Here is a 20,835-nt window from a genome sequence, read left to right on the forward strand (position 1 = left end):
AATTGCAATCTCAAAAAAGACTAACAAAAATTAAATGTGCGCTTTCATATCTGGCAACTCAGTCTGGAAGTCCGTGAGGTAAAACGTCAACATCATGCATCCATATGAAATGTCACGATATTGATGCTCGAAAATCAGAAAATCCGGATTTCTGCGTCGTCGGCCATGTTCAGCTGTCATTATGCTCTCAAATGTCATCATATTGTCAATAAAGTTGACCGTGTAAGGTCCGCTTTAGGTTTCAGGAATGAAATGAGATCTTTATTGACGGATCATTTTATACACAGTAAAGGCAAACTTATAATTTGAATGGACTAAACTACACTCTTAACATCCCCCTTCAATTCAATAATCTAAGTAAATCGCGAAGTACGCGAAATCTTGATGCAGCCAGCCCCTTTGTCGTCACGTCAGCCAGTTGGTGTTCAGTTGGCACATATTCGAGACGTAATGCTGGATATCTACATGTTTTATCCACCTCTGCTTGCGAGGTTCCGTATTCAACGCGATGCACGACTGATTGTCTTCATAAACTGTCAAAGGCTGTTTGATGTTACAGCCAATCGATCGTAGTCGGCAGGGCTACCGACGATTGTTTCGTCGTTGCCCAATCAACCATTGATTCGTGCAATTTGATAACGAGTCCCGAAACAGAACGTCAATCATTACGGTCATTGCCCCAGTCAGATCCGAAAATCCCAAAAGTCCTTCCGACGAGTCCTGCCGTCGATATATGAGTTGATGATTCATTGTACCCCTTAGGTAGCGCTGCACTCGCTTTAAGTATCCCCAGTGTTCGTCCATCGCACAACACTGGAACCCTGCAAAATAGTTCACCGCAGCACATATGTTCGGCCTTGACGTCACCATCAAGTACATAAAGTGGGCTACACATACAACGTCCCGTCACCGTGAAGTCAACGTAAAGGAATGAAATGTCAAATATTCTCCCATGGAAATCGTATGCTAGCATTTACATACACAATCACCTGCAACTTTAACGTTGGCAAAATAAGTCCAAGAGAATAGTTGACAGGACGGTGACGGTGATGCTGTATGTGTAGCGCAATTAAGGCAGTCAATCAGTTTCCTGTATGGTTTGTTAGTGAACTGATTAGTGTCCTGTCCTTTCCCAAGTTTCAAATGCGGTTTCATAAGCAGTAGTCTTGTTTGATCCTTTTAAATTTCATATGGTTCATGAAATCATATAAATAAAGCTATGAAAAAATGTAGTTTTGACATGTGCATCTCCAACTGGATGCATGCCATGCTAACCAACCGACTAATAACAGCTAAATTAGGAGGATCTACTCTAACAACGAAACCAACTAGAGGTTGCCCTCAAGAAGGAGTTCTGTCTCCCCTGTTGTGGTACCTAGTTGTCGACGAACTTCTTAATAACCTAGCTAATTTAGGATACGAAGTCATTGGTTTCGCTGATGACATAATCATTTTAGTGAGGGGTAAATGTGCGTATACTATTTCCAATAGAATGCAAACAGCCCTTAACTACACACTCAAATAATGCAACTTGGAAGGACTTAGTGTTAACACATTCGTCACCCATACACTTAGAAAAATCCTCGGTCGAAAACTACTGAATACATTTGGTAATGCAAAATTAGTAGAATGTACAAATTTTTTGTACATATTGTCAACAAACCCGCATCCCTACCAGAGATTAGTATATTTTACTCGATAACATTAGTAAGCTTGGATATTGTCATATCTGAAAATTGGTGAGAAAAGCGCGTATTATACATTTTCATTGTTCCCATAAGGCAATACGGAGGTATAATAAGGATATAATTCTGATACGTGCATTTTCGGCGAGAAAAAAATGTAGCCGATATTGGGCTTCCGAATCATGGTTCTGCTTGACATATGTGTTTATTAGTACGGTCGAAAATGACTATAGATTGGTAGTATTTACCAAAAAATTCGTTGTATTTACTAATTATTTCTCTCAGTGTAGCGACGTTTTTGAGTCTCTTGCGGGACCCAACTTGTGAATAAATTATTAAGTGAAGATCAAACTAAGTTCATAAACAACTTTTAAATCATCTAATAATATCTTGATCAATTTGAAGACGAATTGACAACAATAACACATGCCAAAGCCATATTCTAAGGGTTTCGCAAAAAACTGCAGTACAAACCATCGGTACTATAAATTAATAAAAAGTGTAGTATAAACATAATAATAATGTGGTTATGATTTTATTATTTTTCTACATATCCTAAAGTTGATGAGGGTGCCTATTCTATAGAATTCCATTTCAAAATTCTATTCAATTTGAACGAGAAAAATGGATGGGTTATATCTATGATACAACCGCAAAATTGACGTGGAACTAGCTTAGCTTAGCAATCATTTGTTTGTATTGATTTACTACTTGATTGAATGAAACAATTTCCGAATTCAATTGAACTCAATATATTTGTAAGCAGCCATGTTTTTGGTGCCAACATCTCAATCATCAAAAGTATTTGTTTTGTTCAAAACAGCGATCTGCGTTGACGGCATTGAGCTTCGTTTACTAGTTTAGGGGAGCGTCAAAGAATAGCTGATTTTCAGTTGGAATGAACGTTTTCAAAATATAAAATTATGAATGAAAATTAGCTTTTCTATATCAAATTAGTATTCTATTTTTGTTTGCAGGTGGGTGCGAGCGCTTTTCACTGCACCAACATCGCGTGCATTATTGGACGACGCTTCGTTTTTTGCAGTGCTCGAACCAGCCTTCCTCTTCTTCTTACTCATCACACACTACGCGAATCGTCCAATTTTTAACGCGGAAAGAAAAACACACAATACGAATAACGCGAAAAACGAACTGGAAAAACCACACGACGATATCCAAGTTGAATTACCACTGGTGGGGTCCAATCTTGGATCGAAGCGCAACGAAAGCAAAGTGAAGGAAGGAAGGTCTTGTATTATAGAGACTTTAAACTTTTGCAGTTCATTCGTCTCTAGCCTTGAGAAAGGCCCTTTGAAAACTCTACTCTACTCTATTACTCTACTCCAGCGCTACCACCTCCGCCCTCTTGCCTTGAGAAAGGCACTCGATCCCTCGCCGTCCAGCTCGTCCAGCAACGATGTTGTCCAGTCGGTGTCCACACGAAGAATGAAGCAAAGTGAACTGGATTGCTCAAGAGTCCGATGCCGAATGACAGTTTGCCTCAGCGAAATCCACTGTTTATACTCTAGGCAAATATTCCCCTTCATTCTTCTTCTTTTCCTTTGTTCACGGAGACTATGAACCCTCCGATTTCCCCTTCGTTGCTCGTCGATAAGTTGCTCGTTACTGACAGCTCTGTTTGGGAAAGCACACATATGGACAGAACAAATATATGGGAAAATGGAAACACTTAAAGTTTTCATATATTTTAACCATTTACAAACCAGGAGATTCTAATGTATAGCATATTAAACAAATCGTAGGGAATTTCCGATTCGTTTAGTATGTAAATCGCCTAAATCCGTTCGCGGCAAAAATAGTTATTAACGTTAACTTTATTTCATAAAAACGTGACCTGTTTTCTGATTTGGCACCCTTAATGTAAGACGTAGTTCTACGTCAAAAAAAAGAATGAGAGAACAAGGAATCCTGTCCAGACTCAGAACCGGCACTGCTCGATCTCACACGGATTCAACAGAGAACCATTCCATCTACTCTGTAACAACTGCCGAATTCGCAACTCCGTGTGTGGTCAGCGAAATCGTTATGGAATCAGCCGAAGTGTAAAAGATGCCGAACTATTTCTCAAGATCTAGCGTCTGAACGATGGATCAGCCAAGAAGATTCTTGTTGCTTCCTCTCCACGATGAAAGGTAATTTTCAACGGCACGGTTTCCTCTCCACTGACCTCGAACCATGGTCCGAGGACATCCTTGCCATCTGGTCCTGCAAGCAAACAGCTTTTTTGTTAAGTTATGTTTTGTAAATGGGTTCGTGTCTTTAATTTGTGTGCCTTTTGTAGTCCAATTTTTATATAATAATTTGATGTGCAATGATTTGTTCTCAACGAGGCGAACCAGCCCAGGAGGCCTCTCAAATAAAGAATAAAAAAAATATAATATATTGTTTGTAGTTTGATGTATGATACTATATTTTCTATCGTTTAAAAGATGAGGTATGTTTGGGAAATTGGCGTTAAGGTAAAATATAGTCTAGTTCATCCAGAGAGTCGATCAGCTGCCTCGCTAGTTTTCGCTGAATCCTGTTCGCAGCGTTTGCATCGGAAAGCTTACGTAACTCCTCGGCAATATAATTCCCGAACACCTGATAGCTATCAACTTCAGACAATTTCTTCAATGCCGCTTGTATTCCTTCTAGAGCAATTGCTGTAGTGGGATCTCCTGTAGACTCTGCAGATTGTTGCGTACCCTTATTGCTTTTCGGGCTGCTGATTTGCCGTTTTGGTGTCCCCTTGACAGAATCCTCCTCTAGGGTCTAAAAAAAATAACATTTTTTGATATTATTACAGGTTCCACAAACAGAGGCCGATTATGATAACAAAGCGGTGAAGTTCAACAGCTCATGAAACTTCCCGAACCTGTCCAAGTTTCTCGGGAAAAGAAACTGTAGATTCCAGAAAAAACTACGAATATTCCTATAAACAGATTGATGATACAATCTTTGTAAAAGAATGTTCTACAAAAGTCTCCAAGATACAATAAAATGAGTGGAGCACCTTCAGTATAATCTGCACGGTACGGTGTTTGATTCAAAATATTATGGTATACAATTCAACTTACCAGATTTGATTCGGATTTTTCCGTCTGTTGGTCCTCGGCGTTATTAATAAACATCATTTGCCTGTAGAATCGCCAAGATATTCTAGAATAAGCCCCTTGGTCAGATTTTCGCTTATTTTCTTTTGCATGGTATGATCGGAACTGAATTCGGAGGTTTGTCCATTTGGCGCATACTTCTGCTACACTATATTGTCCGTCAAAAACATTTTCGGTTATATGTTGCCATGAAGCATCGCGCATATCACGATTTTTGTATTCTTTGTTCCCAGCGTTCCAGATGCAGTCATTCTCCTCTACGGCACTAATGAGTTTGTTTATGTTTGCCTCATCCCACGCTGCCTCAACCTTCCCTCGCTTTCTTTTCTTTTTTACCTGATCTGGAACGTATATAAAAACCCATCAGTGAAGAATGGACTGTAAAAAAATATGTAAACATTTACATATATCCTTTTCTTCCACTAAGACTTCCTGTTCGATATTTTTAATCGATTCATCGTCAGTGCCAATATCCACGTCGATTTCTTTCGCCAATCCAGAACGGTCTAACCTTGATAATCTAAAATATAAATTAATTTGAAATGATAAAATATATAATCTTACAGAAGAACCCCGATTATCCGCGAAATAGTCTGAAAGGTCACCGCGAATAACGGAAATCGTGGTTAACGCGATAAACGACTAAAAATGAGGTGCAAATACGAAATGAAGATATTTTAGCATGAATACTATGTTTTATCAATACAGAAATCATTAAACTATCCATCGGTAAGGTCGTGTAAACCAGTGATCAGATAATGTGAAAGCCATGACTAAAACAAAAAGCAAGTATCAACCTCTAACTAACAAATTATGGGAAGCTCTATAGAATTACTATAGAGCTCGCTTTCGCGGGTAACCCGTACCGCGGATTATCCGCTCGCGGATAATCGAGGTTCCACTGTATATAGAGATTCACAAACTTACCTTCTTGCCATAATGCGAAATATAGTGCTATGGGTGCTCATGCACTGTTTCACCGAAGCCAAATATTTGACACTTTTCGACGGATAAAATTTGATCAAAGTGGACTAGTCAAATATGTTCGACACAAAACACGACGCGCAAATATTCAGTTATTGAATGCCTAAAATACTCTTTCGATCTGTTCGCACGATATTATTTCCATGTTCGATGTTTGACGTTGTTTGCCACTGTTGATATTTGAAGAGTGACAAACGAAATAGTGTTTGTAACGAATTCAAACCAAACTTTATCGGTCAAAAAATGTCAAATATTCTACCTCCGGACCAGAGATGCCAGATGCCAGGTTTGAAGACATTTGACTCAATGTGAATACATTATGAAGTGTGTGAAGACATTCCAATATGATGATGTATGTGTTTTTGGGAGATATTATTTCCATGAGGCGTCGTGCACAAATTACGTAACGCGAGAAGGTGGGGGAGGGAAATCTAGTTTGCGTTACTTACTGTGCATTAGAGATATGGAATTGCGTCATGTAGGGGGAGAGAGGGTCCAAATTTCGGATCTTTATCGTTACGTAATTTGTGCACGACGCCTAAAATTCCAAATATCGACAAAAGAAGTGAGACTTTTGTCTCAATATCATACGCTCGCTTTTTCATCAGTGTCACTTGTTAAATTTTGTCCTTGGTAATCAATGGTTACTTTTATCTCAGTGTCGCTCGCCTTTCACCCACCACTTGTTTATATCAAGGCACCTAGAAGTATATACTAAGGTGGGCCAACTTGCTAAAACCAAGACGGGTCTATGGTACTAGGTGAGGCCGTTTCGTCACTAAGTTGGTTAGGGGAGCGGTATATGAAAACAGTACGGAAGAAAGCAGAAGGGGAATTATTTGCTTGTAGCGCGAAAGAGACAGACTGATCACGAGCGAGCTTCGGCACTAGCGTATTGTGTTTTGTTTACAAACAAAACACAGTAGACTTCCAATATGGCTGAAGAGTGGTTTTAGCAAGTTGGCCCACCTTAGGATATACTTCTAGGCGCCTTGGCTAAAACCACTCTTCAGCCATCTTGGAAGTCTTCTGTGTTTTGTTTGTAAGCAAAACATAATACGCTTGTGCCCAAGCTCGCTCGTGATCAGTCTGTCTCTTTCACACTCCAACCAAATAATTCCCCTTCTGCTTTCTTTCGTACTGTTTTCATATACCGCTCCCCTAACCAACTTAGTGACGAAACGGCCTCACCTTAGGAATCCTTCTAGGCACCTTTGTTCATATCTCATTATGTTTACCCGCCAATTTTTTTCTCAAGGTTCCGCTCCGATGCCATCGTTGCCAGTTTATTTGTTATTCTTAAATTGTTTGATAGCATTCCTAACTTCACCTATCGTTGGGGGTGGTATATTTTCATTTATTACTGCTCCAACGTATAGCGAATTCGTTTTTAAAACTGAGTCAGTGCCAAACTGACTCTGTAATAAAAAAACGTTTTCAGTTTCACGAATGCGGTGGTTTGTTGGTGTGCGTTATATAGTCTGATTTGTTTATATTTACGACGGCAAATGTACAGTGTCGACGTCTGGTGGTGATATTAGTGCTTGGGAGGTAAATTGTTCTCCATCAGATCAGAAGGGCCAAGTGCAGTGTAAACATATAAAAGTTTGAATGAAAATTTTTACTTAATATTGTTTGATTACCTAACACATGTAGTTCTGACACTCACTTAACCATTTGTCGATGCATTTCCTGTTTGTTCCACAAATAATTACTATTATAATATAAAATCATCATTAGACACAGTTTTCGTTCAATATTCTGCGATATCGGAAAAAAACTTTTATTTAATCACATAAAATAAATATTCGATACGTTAAAGTAAATTTTCATTCATAATTTTGATTTTGAAATTTATTCCACCTGAATATCCATCATTATTTTCACCTCCCAATGAAAGCACACATCTTAACCATCACTAGGTAGTGGTCCGAATCGATGTTAGCTCCGCGATAGGTTCTGACGTCAGTTATGTCCGAGAAATGCCGACCGTTCACCGACCGATCGACCGATCAGAACATGGTCGATCTGAGATTCTGTTTGATTTGGGGACCTCCAGATGTATTGGTGGAGGAATTTGTGTTGAAAGAAGGTACTGCGTGCGGCCACTTTCTTGGAGGTGGCGAAATCGATGAGTCTTGAGCCGTTTTCATTTGTTAACTGGTGTGCGTTGTGCATACCAATTACAGTTTTGAACTCCCCCTTTTTTGGAATCTCCGATGATGATCATGATGTCATGTTTTGTATCGTTCGTTGCTTGGTATTTTAGTGGTGCAAGCCGCAAGGCCTGCGACCAACCCCACTGCTGCTTACGAGTACCACCGGGACTGGACAAAGACGCTTATAGCGGCGTCAATTCCCTTGAAGGAGCTGTTTCCGGGTTTGTGTGGCTTTTCTTGGGGACTAGAAATGTCCAATGCTCATCCCACCACACCCTAGACAGTTCCCCTGAACCAGTGCAAGCTAGAAAAACGATTGATGACGATAGAATTTTTGACCCGAACGGGAATCAAACCCAAAGCCCCCATCTTGGCAAGCGCAACGCTTACCACTTGGCCATGGGAGCTCTTTATAGATGGCAAAACTGGGGAAGGGCAAGTTGGACAAATCAAAACGTGGGATTTAATGCTGCAGATTTTTCGTTTTCCAATTTGCAGTCCAATGTGTTCCCGAAGGTAATTACGTCAAAAAAAAGATGAATAAATTTCCCATCTAATGGTTTGTGATATGACAATTATATCTTAATAACGATTTGGAATCCCTTAATTTTTTTTTACATGCCTTATTTCCAATACCGTATAGTAACTTCCTATAGAGAAATCAAAGAAATAGTCCTACATCCAATTTTTTCTTGACAATTCGGTGTAATGATCCTTAAGTGCGCTACACATACACCGTCCCGTCTTCACGATCAACGTGAAGGAATGAAATATCAAATATTCTCCCATGAAAATCATATGGTAGCATTCACATACACCATCAGCGGTAACACTGACGTCGGCAAAATAAGTCCAAGAGAATAGGTGACGGGACGTTGTATGTGTAGCGCACTTTATAGATTTTATTATGTGAACAACGTCTCAACATGAATACTAGATGGTTCGATACGACTCCATCAAAACTTATTTGTAACTCTGATATATTCCATGCTTAAATCGTTGGGACTAAATCAGAAGAATGTGGTTCTCTGATAATCAAGGTCAATGGCATGTTCATCATAGGACAGATTAGACAGAACGGCGCATGATCAATATAACTGCTTATATTTGACAACATGTATATTCTTAAACTGAAATATCTACTTAATTTTTTCTTACATTATTATAGACTTTCAGCAGTAGGCTGATTCGTCGTTTTAAACTTCCATCTAACGCCTTTTACGTCCAACGGCTCGCTTGCTATGATTACGTTTGCCTTGTCCACCTTTTGGCTTTTTCCGACTAAAAGTACCTTTCGTAGATTTCTTACCCTTTTTCTTGGATGCACCTTCTGCGGATAATGCTGCCGCTTCACGTCTGTAACGAAAAAAAAGATCATTTGTAAATTCATGTGATAAACCAACGCAATGCTCTCATACTCTGTTCGCGCTTCAGCCTTCTGAAGAGAAATTGCCTTTTCGACATCGATTTTGGGTTTCTTATTCAAAACCTTATTAACGATTTCCAGGTTTCGTTTCTTCTCCCCTGGTAACGTAATTGGAGCGCGCTTACGTTTACTGCCCGGCATCAATTCTTTCACACCGATTCCTCGAGCTTGCTTTTCATTTGAAAGTTTCTCCTGGAAAACACCAACCGATGCGGTCGATGCCTTTGCAATACTAACCGCCGTCACAAGCTAAAAAAGCAATTATGAGCTCAAAACTATTCTCGAAAATCACTCTACAATTCAGTACCTCCTTTGCAGATGCTGATTCCGGTCCCAAGAAGCCGGTACGCGGTGTTTGAATCTTTTTCACGCGAGCAATATTCCTCATACGAGCAATCTCGTTCTTCGCTATCCGCTCTATCCGCAGGTCTCGTTTCTCTTGGAACATATCCTTGTTCGGATCGGCATTCTGGGGCACCTCCAAGACCCAGTCTTTCTCTTTGTCGGCCTTGTAGCGCTGATAACCGTATGTTGGTACCCATTTGTCCAACACTTCGTCGTATACTTTTTTCTCGCGAGTTCGCTTCTTAATGCCCTTCGCCTTGGCAATCTCTTCCCACTTCGTGAGTGGCTTCGGAACTGGAAGTTTGCGAGCACGAGGCAATACAGTTCGCGGGGGAGGAAGTTTGACAACAACAGATTCCTCCACTCGTTCTGTCGGGAGCTCCCAAACGCTGTTAACCAACAGCTGTGTGTTACCGCGGGTCAAATCGAGCAAATATTGTTCCTGATTTTCTCTGTTGTGAAACATTTTGAAAATTTGATCAGGCATTTCCGTAACTAACAAAACAATCAGAATCAACTTACCTTAGTTTGTCTTCATCGAAATAGTTGGGATCGGTTACCATCAGATGTCCAATATCTATTCCAACTTCCAAGTGCTTCTCCACCGTGATTGGTTTATATTTTTCTAAATCCTTCTTCTGCTTTTCCAATACTTCCTTAACTATATCCATTTTAACAGTAAAGGTAGAATCAAAATTACAAATGCCTCGAGAAGTATTACTTCACTATTTTGAATGAACACGTTGTTGTTCCCCTCAACTAAACACCATGTTTACTTTTTTGACAAACACTCGGCTTTTGCGAATGAAAACATAACCTCATTGAAACGGGATAGGTTGCTAGAAGGTGGGAAAACTTTTTTTGTCACAATGTATAGAGAGGGAGGATGCATAAATGCTGCTATTATTTAATTTACAAGTAATAATACAGTAAACTATCACTAAATTGTCATACAGACGCACCACTCAGTGTCGCATCAGAGGCGGTTTTGACCTGTATTTGGACATTCGCGATGACAGTGGTACAGTGTCGATGGAGTGGGCCAAACTTTTGGGCATTACGGCGTCTAGACAATAAAACGAAATTTTTACTCTCCTGTATTTACGCGCAAAATCATAACTCGTATGCTCACGCACGGTGTAACAAACTGTGCGTGTCTATGGAGTAGAAGAACTGAAGTATCGGAAATATTGACCCCTATCATGTAAATTGAATTGAACGGTTCCAAGTGACATTTTTTTGCTCTATTGAAAGTTATGGTCGACCAATTGGATGTGTTAATATTAAATAACTAACAATCTAAAAAAAAAATATTGAAATGGAAGCTTTAATAAAGAATAAAGACACCACTCTTACACCTAATATGGTTTATTGAGGTTAGCATAAACACCTTATTAAATAATCACGGCAAAAGTGGAGGGACATTCGATCCATTGCGTTTGGATGTGACAATATCCTCGACCAGCTGGCGGGAACCTAGGAATAACTATGCGGGCGACCGGTACACCTCGCGAATGAACTGCAAAGTTTAATGCCTTCTACACATCTCCAACTCAGCTCTGCACATTGAGGCAATTCAGACGTGAAAAAAACGTTGAGTTTTCATCCCTCATCACTGGCAGTGATGCCGTTTCTTTAACTACTGAAAGAATTCATATGAGGATCAATTTATGAAGAACGTTTTTGAAAAAAATACAACTTTACATGAGATTTTTCGAGCGAAATTATATAACGAAAGTATTTCATTTTTGCAATTAGCATCGAATTGAATGTATCGTAACTTTTTTAAACTCTACAATGGAATCAAAACGGAATCTTTGAAATACAATTTGCACTATACAGAAAAATCTGTTTGTATGGCATTCCTGGAAGTACTTTTCCCGAAAATGCTACAGCCCGAGATGCTAGGTTTGAAGACATTTAACTTACTGCGAGGACATTTGATTTCGTGAAAACATTTTGAAGATATTATAAAATATGTGAATACATTGCAGTATGATAGTATATGTGAATTTTTCAGAGATATTTGGTTCATAAAATAAGCCCAAAAAAATTAAACTTTTGTTTTAGTGTCATCCGCTCACATTTTATCAGTGCTCATTTTTATCCTTAGTAATCACTTGCTTATTTTTGTCCTTAGTAATCACTTGCTTATTTTTGTCCTTAGTAATCAATCGAGAGTTTTATCTCGATGTCATTCACTCGCTTGTTATTCACGACCACATCACAATCGAAGGTTTTCCGGTTACATACCGTTTCACAATAATTAGCCAAAACTTCAAAGCTGAAATAAACAAATTGACAATGAGAAAAATTGAAATATGACAAATTGACAAATGAGAGTTATCCATTATATTGTTTGCCATTTAAATCTATCTAGCCCACCTTCATAAAACATTTATTACTTCTAAATTTAGTTCGTGGTCGCGCAATATATATATTTTTCACATTTATTGAAATAAACTTCAAAACCTCAAGGTAAGATTAATAAATGTTCTATATTCAACATTTTTTATAAACCTTGAATAATCTATCAAGCATTGTTCAAAATTATGTTACGAATTTTAGTTTCCTTCAATATGACTGTGAAGACATTTTTTCGTACAATGTGAAAAAATCTGAAAAAATCCCCTGGCATCCATGATTAAAACTCAACGAACGCAGAAATTGAAATGTCAACAGCAATTGAACGAAAATGTTGCCAACACACATCGCGCGCCACTCGACATGCTAGGTTGAATCGAAAAAGTTGGTCCGACTTAAATTGCCAGTTGCCTAGTGTGTATGCTCCCATTTGACTACACATGCTCTCTACTTTTTTGGCATATTCGTTAAGTTGGTTTCCAACCTAGGTTGCCTAGTGTGTAGATGGCCGAAGCCTCTCAAAAATAAAGAACTAGAGATGGGCAAAACAGTTCACTTTGATGAACGGTTCAGTCACTAACCGTTCATCTAAGTGAATCAGTTCTTTTGAACCGTTCCTTCGCTCTTTCGTTCAGCTATATCAAGAACAACATAGAATGTTAGCTGGAACCCAACATCAATAGACATCTTGTAAGCGTAGAAGAGAAAGAAAAAACAAAACTTTTGACAACCCCTCGAATGTGCAAGTAGAGTCAACCCTGAAATGTACACACCCCTGACTGTAAGGTTCCCCTCCATTATAAAACCGTTTGTCAGTCTGAGAAAATCATCCGAAGAGAATACATTCAGAATATAATATAAAATTGAAACAGTGTAATTTGTATTTTTTGAACACGAGTCTACAGTTTCAGAAGTGGGATACCCGGCACTTCTCGAAGAGGACGATGGTAAAACGGATAATCTCTTGAGAAGAACAATTTCGACGATATTAGCGACGACGCCATTGACGCGAAAAATGGCTACTAAGCTGACGAAAAGCGAAACGGTTATTCAAACGGAGGCGCCATTTTACGATGCGGAGAATGATGGAGACGAGAAACGAAATGTAGATCAGCAAAAAGAAGATGGAGACGAAGAGGAACAGCACGATGTAAAATCGATCGAAGAAACAAGTTCCGTTGGGGAAAATCGATATCAAAGCGTGGCTTTACATCCGTATGACGTTTGACGATTGATTCCGGAATATTCTGAAGGAGATGGCGTTGGCAAGTGGTTACGAAGAATCGACCATTTTCGCATCATATATGGATGGTCGGAGCAGGTGTGCTTGTTGTATGCTTCAACTCGATTGGCGGGAGCGGCAGCTAACTGGTACCGACGTCAGGAGTAGTCCATATTTAATCGGTGTCAGTTCAAAAAACGAATCATTGCTTTTCCCGAAACGTATGATGAAGCTGACATTCACCGTGAACTGGAAGCAGTGAAGTTAGAACGAGGAGAATCCTACGAGTCATATGTATACCGAGTAGATGCCATCGCACAGAAAGGTGACTTCAGTGCATCAGCCACACTGAAGTATTATATAAAAGGACTTCGTCATGATCGAGTGTACAGCAGTCTTCTTGCAAAACAATACACATCAACACTCGAGTTGTTGAGGCACATAAAGTGGATTGCGTCAAACATGGAAATGATACCTCAAGCTGCTCCAAGACCATCGAAAGCAGATTCCGTGTTGCGTCCTTCAACAACAGATATAGTGTGCTTCAACTGTCGTGAATCAGGGCATAAATCTCTAGACTGCCCCAGGCCACAGCGTAAGGAGCGGTGTAACAGATGTCAGCGTGTGGGACATTCATCCGATATTTGCCGGGGAAGAGAATCTGTGCAACAGGCAGTTCCACAGGTGGCAGTTACAAAACCAGATGGAATGAGGCGATCGGATACGAATGCGATCTTCGATGAGGTCGGTACGGACAGACGGTCAATCAATCATCACAGCAACAAGTGCAAATTGATGCTGCGGGAGAACGTATCAAAGCAATGGCTTTATTCGATACCGGTAGTTATGCTAATTTAATTAAAATAAGATTATTGCCTAAATGTTTATTGCTGGGCGCAGCAACTGAAGAAATTGTTGGAATAAACAACTCGAAAGCGCAAATTATAGGTCAGTTTAGTACAACATTGCATGTATTGGAAACAGTTTGTGCCAAACAACACAATGCAGGTGGATGTTATTCTCGGCAGAAGTTTCTTAGAGAACAATCACATACATCGACTTCGTTTCGTGTCGTACGATATCAATTTTACTTTGGATCACGAGTGGTTTACGCTTGCTAACATCGATGAAACGTGTATGTTGGATATTGATTCTGTTGCGCGTTTGAATTTGGATGTAGGAGATGATAAAGAGACTTTGTCCTGTCGAGAATGGTTGGAGAGCTTAGTGAGGCAAAGTTATTTAGAAAGAAGTAGGCCAGAAAAGCCGTTAGTGAGGTTCGAAGCAGATATTCGTTTGAAGGAGAACAAAGTCTTCTCATCTTCGCCACAGCGACTCAGCGCCTTCGAGAGAAGCGAACTTGATAAAATTGTGTCCGATTTACTTCAACAAAATATCATCAGAGAAAGCGATTCTCCCTATACTTCACGGGTAGTACTCACACGGAAAAGGAATAATACATTTCGGATGTGCGTGAACTATAAACCTTTAAATAAAATAGTTGAAAGGAATCATTTCCCTATGCCAGTAATTGAAGATCAAGTTGCTAAACTTCATGGAAAACGATACTTTACTTCGCTCGATCTTAAGAATGGGTTCTACCACGTTAGCCTGTCAGAAGAATCGAAGAAGTTCACTTCATTTGTTACTGATAATGGCCAATACGAGTTCAATCATTTGCCTTTTGGATACGCAAATTCACCAGCTGTTTTCGTAAAGTATATGACGAAAGTGTTGAATCCGTTAATTAAAGAAGGACGAGTGATAGTGTTTATTGATGACATGCTCATTGCGTCCGATACTTTACAAGAACACTTCGAATCGTTAAGGAATGTACTTGAGACGCTTGCCGATAACCATTTGGATTTACAGTTTGCTAAGTGTCATTTCGTAAAAACTCGTATTGAGTATTTGGGCTACGACGTGCAAAGCAATCAAATCAAGCCCAGTGACAGACATGTTGAATCTATCCGAAATTTTCCTGTACCAACCAATCGGAAAAGTCTGCAACGGTTCCTGGGATTAGTGAATTATTTCAGGAAGTTTATTCAGGGTTTTAACGTACAAGCAGGCCAACTTTACGAATTAATGAAGGAAGATAATGAGTTTGAATTGACCGCTGACCACATCCAGGCCGTGGAATGTTTGAAAAACGCACTAATCTCTAAGCCAGTTTTGCGTATATATTCACCAACTGCCGAAACCGAGCTGCATACAGATGCGTCGTCGTCGGGGTTCGGTGGAGTATTGCTGCAACGACAAAGTGACGATGGCTTGATGCACCCCGTAATGTACCACAATCGAAAAACCACGATGGCGGAATCAAAGCTACACAGTTTTGAACTTGAAACTCTTGCGATTGTCTACTGCCTGCAGAGATTTCGCACGTATTTATTTGGCTTGAAATTCAAGATTGTCACTGATTGCAACTCTCTCAAGGAAACCCTAGAAAAAATGGATATCAACCCAAAGATCTTTCGTTGGGCTATGTTCCTTGAACAATACAACTTCGAGATTGTTCATCGACCTGGAACAAGAATGCAGCATGCGGATGCTCTATCTCGCTCAAACGTATTTACCCTGGTAGATGACGATAATTCTTCAAATGTCTTCGAAAACGCTTTGTGTATTGCTCAGCTTCGAGATCCTGATGTAACAAAAATTAAGGAGGCTTTGAATATTCGACCAACGAAAGGTTACGAGATTCGAAACGCTATATTGTAGTTGTGGGTAACAGATCTCTTGTCTACATTCCTGAGCAGATGATACCCTCGATTATCAATAAGTTTCATAATCATATGGGCCATTTTGGAGTATATAAAGTGTGTGAATTGATCAGACGAACATACTGGTTTCCGAAAATGCGTGAGCAAGTACAGGAACATGCAAAATCCTGTGTGACGTGTATTGCATATAATCCCAGAAATAAACGGTTCGATGGAAATCTATTTGACGTGGAGAAGCCTCGGGTGCCATTTGAAGTGCTGCATATAGACCATCTTGGACCTTTAGAAAGGAGCAAAGGAAAAAACGAACACATATTCGCCGTCGTTGACGCTTTTACAAAATTTATAATGCTTTATCCTACCAAAACAACGAACTCAAAAGATGTGATGAAATCGTTAAAGGGTTATTTTTACGCATATTCCACGCCGAAAGTTTTGGTATCGGACCGAGGTTCGGCGTTTACGTCTGTGGCGTTTGGAAAGTTTATGGAAGATCATGGAGTGAAACATGTGAAGGTCGCTAAGGCTTGTCCCAAGGCAAACGGTCAAGTTGAACGGTACAACAAGACATTAGTTCCGCTGCTTAGTAAGATGGTTGAAGAATCGGGTAAATGTTGGGATACAGTGCTTTCAGATGTAGAGTTTTTGTTAAACAACACGGTTAATCGTTCGACTGGGAAAAATCCCGCAACACTGATGTTCGGTGTGGATCAGAAAAGGAGGATAGATTGTGATCTGACTCAATATTCACAGGATCAAATCGATGTAACCTTTAGAGACTTGGATGGAATACGGGAAGAGGCAAGCCAGTGTATGCGTAAACAGCAACAATACAACAAACGCGCGTACGATAGCCATTGCACGAAGAACACCCAATACCAAGAAGGCGACCTAGTTATGTTGAGACGAATGAATATGGTAGGAGAAAGAAGTAAACTCAAACCGAAATTCCGAGGGCCGTATGAAGTTAAAAAAGTACTCGATAGGAACCGTTATGTAGTAGGGGATTTAGATAACTATCAAGTATCCAACACTCGCTTTGAAGGAATTTTCGACCCTATAAATATGCGACTCTACCAAAAAGCAGAAGGCAAGGCATCAGACTCCGACATTGAATATGAAGACATAGAGTATCTAGAAGAAGATGAAGCATAATATTGATTTGTTTAAAAGGTTTTGTGCAGGATGGCCGAGCTGTAAGCGTAGAAGAGAAAGAAAAAACAAAACTTTTGACAACCCCTCGAATGTGCAAGTAGAGTCAACCCTGAAATGTACACACCCCTGACTGTAAGGTTCCCCTCCATTATAAAACCGTTTGTCAGTCTGAGAAAATCATCCGAAGAGAATACATTCAGAATATAATATAACATTGAAACAGTGTAATTTGTATTTTTTGAACACGAGTCTACAATCTATTAATTGATATCGTTGGATTCATATTTTGGCAATTTAGTGGAGAAAAATAAGCTGCTTCTTCTTTAAAAGTCGCAAACTGTATGTATGTATGTGAAAACATGTTTATCTGCCTACAAAAGTATATGTAATAATTTGATGCGCACACAATATGTGCAATTTTTCATATTTTCTGTTTGGACAACACATGTAAGAACATTTTTCATAATGTTCATTCAGAGAAAAAAATCAGCAGCGATCTCCACTAACAATCAATTACGATAACACGTACACGCAATAGGTCAAACAATGGATTGAAAGCAACGAAAAACCTTTTTTTCTAAACTTGCCCTCACAAGAAGATTTTATGTTTACCTAGTTCATGCATCGCTTCAGCTTCCCCCAGGTTTTTTTTTTTGATAATCAGGAAGTATATGCATGTTACGCGGAATTAAAAAAATACATGAAATTTAAAATATATAGCTTCGCCTTTAAAACTACGAAAATATAGTTTAATTTTTAACCCAAAATTTAGTATACATCAACAAAATAAACCCTGAGTTAAATGCATTTTGCTCGTAAATAACAATATCGTTTTATTTTCCTTACAAGCATTCTCGTTCTATTTATTCCGTCCAGCGCAAATCAGTTCAGCTGCACTCGTTCGTTCGCAAACACTTCGTTCTCAAACGGTTCGTTCTCAAACAGTTCAGTCTCAATCAGTTCTTCCCCATACAGTTCACTCGCAAACAGTTCGTTCACAAACATTTCACTCTCAATCAGTTCACTCACAAACCGTTCTTTCGGAATCAGTTCGTTCACAAACCGTTCGCTCGCAATCAGTTCGTGGGTAGAACTACCGTTCTTTGAAAAAGAACGACTCTCTTTTCGACGATCTAGTTCTTTCGTACCGTTCGTGAACGGTTTGCCTATCTCTACAGAGAACCGAAACCGCGGACTACCGTTTATCCATCACAGTTATAGATGTTAGGCGATGGAATTCATGATTTCTTCTCTTATTCTATTCATACTCGTTGTTACTACTTATATATTTCTTATTGAATACAAAAGAATCATGATGACATGATCCTGGATGGTTAGCATCAACAAAACTTAGCTTTAAATTGTGATCAATTACCTGAAATTGAAATAATAAATGTTGAGCTATAAAACAGTATAATACAGGCTTCCACGTCTGTTGTCGCCAACTGTGAGCTGATTCTTCCTCTAATAGCCAGACTTGAAAAAGGGAACATTACATCAAACTTCTACACCCCCAATTATATAGGTCATGAGTGAAAATAACTGACAAACAGAAAATGAATATTGTGCGATTCACATAGAACGTTACGGAAAAGAACGTCTACGTTCCGTCAACGTCTCCACCAATTACACATGCAGTCAATGCTTGCACCAGCACCGTCACGTCAAATGTCAAACGAATGATTTATTCAATGTTATTCGTGGTGTCGCCATCTACAACAATTTTAAATTGCAATGCCCTCTTTCAAATCAGCTTACTTAGAATCAAGATGTGTGGAATAAAGGTGTGACCGTGTCGTCAATAAGTGCGCGAGGGGAAACGGTAAAAATATACAGAGGACTGTGGAAAGGGATTTGACTGCAAATAGAGATGTCTAAATTTTTCGTTTATTCAATTGTCGATTAATCGTGGGGTCATTTTTAAATATTCATATCATTCGAATAATTGTCTTTCAGTATTCGATTAATCGAGCAAATATTTATTTCTTGTAATCAAGAAGAACAGACATTCATGATTAAAAATATGATGGCATAATTCTAAAAATTACATTAAATATAATATTGTAATAAACATGGTGCGGAATAATGGTTTTTGAATTAAATGGTATTTCAGTATGTTGATAAATTTACCATTTCATGATTTTGTGAGGACGATTGAAAAAAGGGCACACCATGAGAATGATGCACAATATTTTTATTACACCAACATAATTATTTTCTGTTCAAAACTACCTATTCTTCGATTGTTGTTGGATTAGCTGATTTGTTTGAATATTTCTGCTTGGTCTCTATAGCTACTAATTACTATTTATAGAATCATTGACCACTAGTATAGTATATTTTCCTTGGCACTCTGAATTTGGATACTTCTATTTTAGAACGGGAGCTGAGACTACCTTCTTTAAGTCCGCATTTTACTCCTACAGATCCTGAATTCTTCTTCCCAGTCTCCTCCACCTCCAGGGAATTATTTTTATGCTTCAACCGTAAATGATTTAGCATATCCGATGAATTTCGACGAAACACCAGGACGGTTAACACTCCTATACTCGCGCATAGGCCTGAGAGACCAAGAAATCAATAATTCGTTCATTTCTCAGAAAACATCAACACTACGACATTGCGATTCTCTCTAGCTTAGTCATTCGTTGTTCGTCATCGTTTAGCGTATCGTATAATTTGGTACGAAGAGGAGGTATATCACTTTTTCACCACCTTCGGTCTGAGACACCGACGCGCGTAAAAGAGTAACTTTTTGGACAAGTGACTTTTTTTTCCTATTTAAGAATATTGTTCAATGAAATGTATAAATTAATGTCAGTGGCGTGGAATATTTATTAAATATAATGCATAATATCATTTTCGGACTATTCTTATTTGATTTTAGTCCTTTTGTCACCGGATTGAACGCATTCATATATTATTCGTCGATATATTCGTCGTTAGATTCATACGTGCAAAAGTAAAGTACAAATGTTTGACATTCGTATAGTTGTTCACTAAATATAAGTCACGCATATACACACTTGTGAAATAATTGCACAAATTGTAAACAGTAGATTATAAATTAATCGGTGGCTTATGGTTATTTTTACCGTTACAGCTTCGAATTTTTTTTTCTTTAATATATGAGCTGAACAAGTCAAGAACAAGTCGCAGAAAGTTCCTATAAATCCTTTTATATCACCTTTTTATGCCACATCAAAAACAGGCATTAAGTTTTTGTTAACCAAGAACACAGAAACAAAGAATATTAGATATAGGAAAACTTGAAATTCCAGAAACCTTACAATCGAACAAATAACCGACGTCTCTAACTGCTAAACGCGGGAAAAATACCTCCATCACCGACCGACATCGAAAGTCGATTTATTCTCTTGAGCTGAAACATATAATAAGATAGAGTATATTACAAACCTAACTTTAACCGTAATAGACTTACCTTTCAACTTTTCAATGCCCTTATTCCCACCAAAACAATTCCACACACAAAGAGCGAAAAAAAGATGTTGCAAAATATTGCAGATTGTTTACATACAAAATCCAAGATGGCTGAAAGGCCTTTCTCATAAGTCGCACTACCGTATTGTATCTATCGTGCTTAGAATCAGTTTTTGGTCCAAAAACTTGTTTCAACAGAATTGAAATTTCTT

General features: G+C 38.8%; 2 protein-coding genes across 3 annotated transcripts; both read right to left on the reverse strand.

Moving 5' to 3' along the window:
• Positions 1 to 4,088: 4,088 nt before the first annotated feature.
• On the reverse strand, positions 4,089 to 6,033 carry LOC129764447 (uncharacterized). 2 transcript variants are annotated; one of them, XR_008741149.1, is made up of 4 exons: positions 5,599 to 5,700; positions 5,206 to 5,321; positions 4,766 to 5,142; positions 4,089 to 4,460 (listed from the first exon to the last, which is right to left on the reverse strand). XR_008741149.1 is itself a non-coding variant. In XM_055763525.1 (4 exons), exons 1-4 carry the CDS (start codon positions 5,767 to 5,769, stop codon positions 4,161 to 4,163), a joined length of 834 nt encoding a protein of 277 aa, XP_055619500.1. In that variant the 5' UTR covers positions 5,770 to 6,033; the 3' UTR covers positions 4,089 to 4,160. The 2 variants fall into 2 exon arrangements, 1 of the variants encoding a protein (XP_055619500.1); XM_055763525.1 differs by lacking the exon at positions 5,599 to 5,700 and adding an exon at positions 5,729 to 6,033.
• A 2,994-nt stretch (positions 6,034 to 9,027) lies between these two features.
• Positions 9,028 to 10,498, reverse strand: LOC129764443 (ribosome biogenesis regulatory protein homolog). The gene is made up of 4 exons (XM_055763522.1): positions 10,238 to 10,498; positions 9,678 to 10,167; positions 9,363 to 9,619; positions 9,028 to 9,300 (listed from the first exon to the last, which is right to left on the reverse strand). The coding sequence occupies exons 1-4, from the start codon at positions 10,384 to 10,386 to the stop codon at positions 9,153 to 9,155; spliced, it is 1,044 nt and encodes a 347-aa protein (XP_055619497.1). The 5' UTR covers positions 10,387 to 10,498; the 3' UTR covers positions 9,028 to 9,152.
• Positions 10,499 to 20,835: the final 10,337 nt, after the last annotated feature.

The sequence above is a fragment of the Toxorhynchites rutilus genome, chromosome 2 (assembly GCF_029784135.1).
Source record: "Toxorhynchites rutilus septentrionalis strain SRP chromosome 2, ASM2978413v1, whole genome shotgun sequence".
Lineage (NCBI taxonomy): Eukaryota > Metazoa > Arthropoda > Insecta > Diptera > Culicidae > Toxorhynchites > Toxorhynchites rutilus.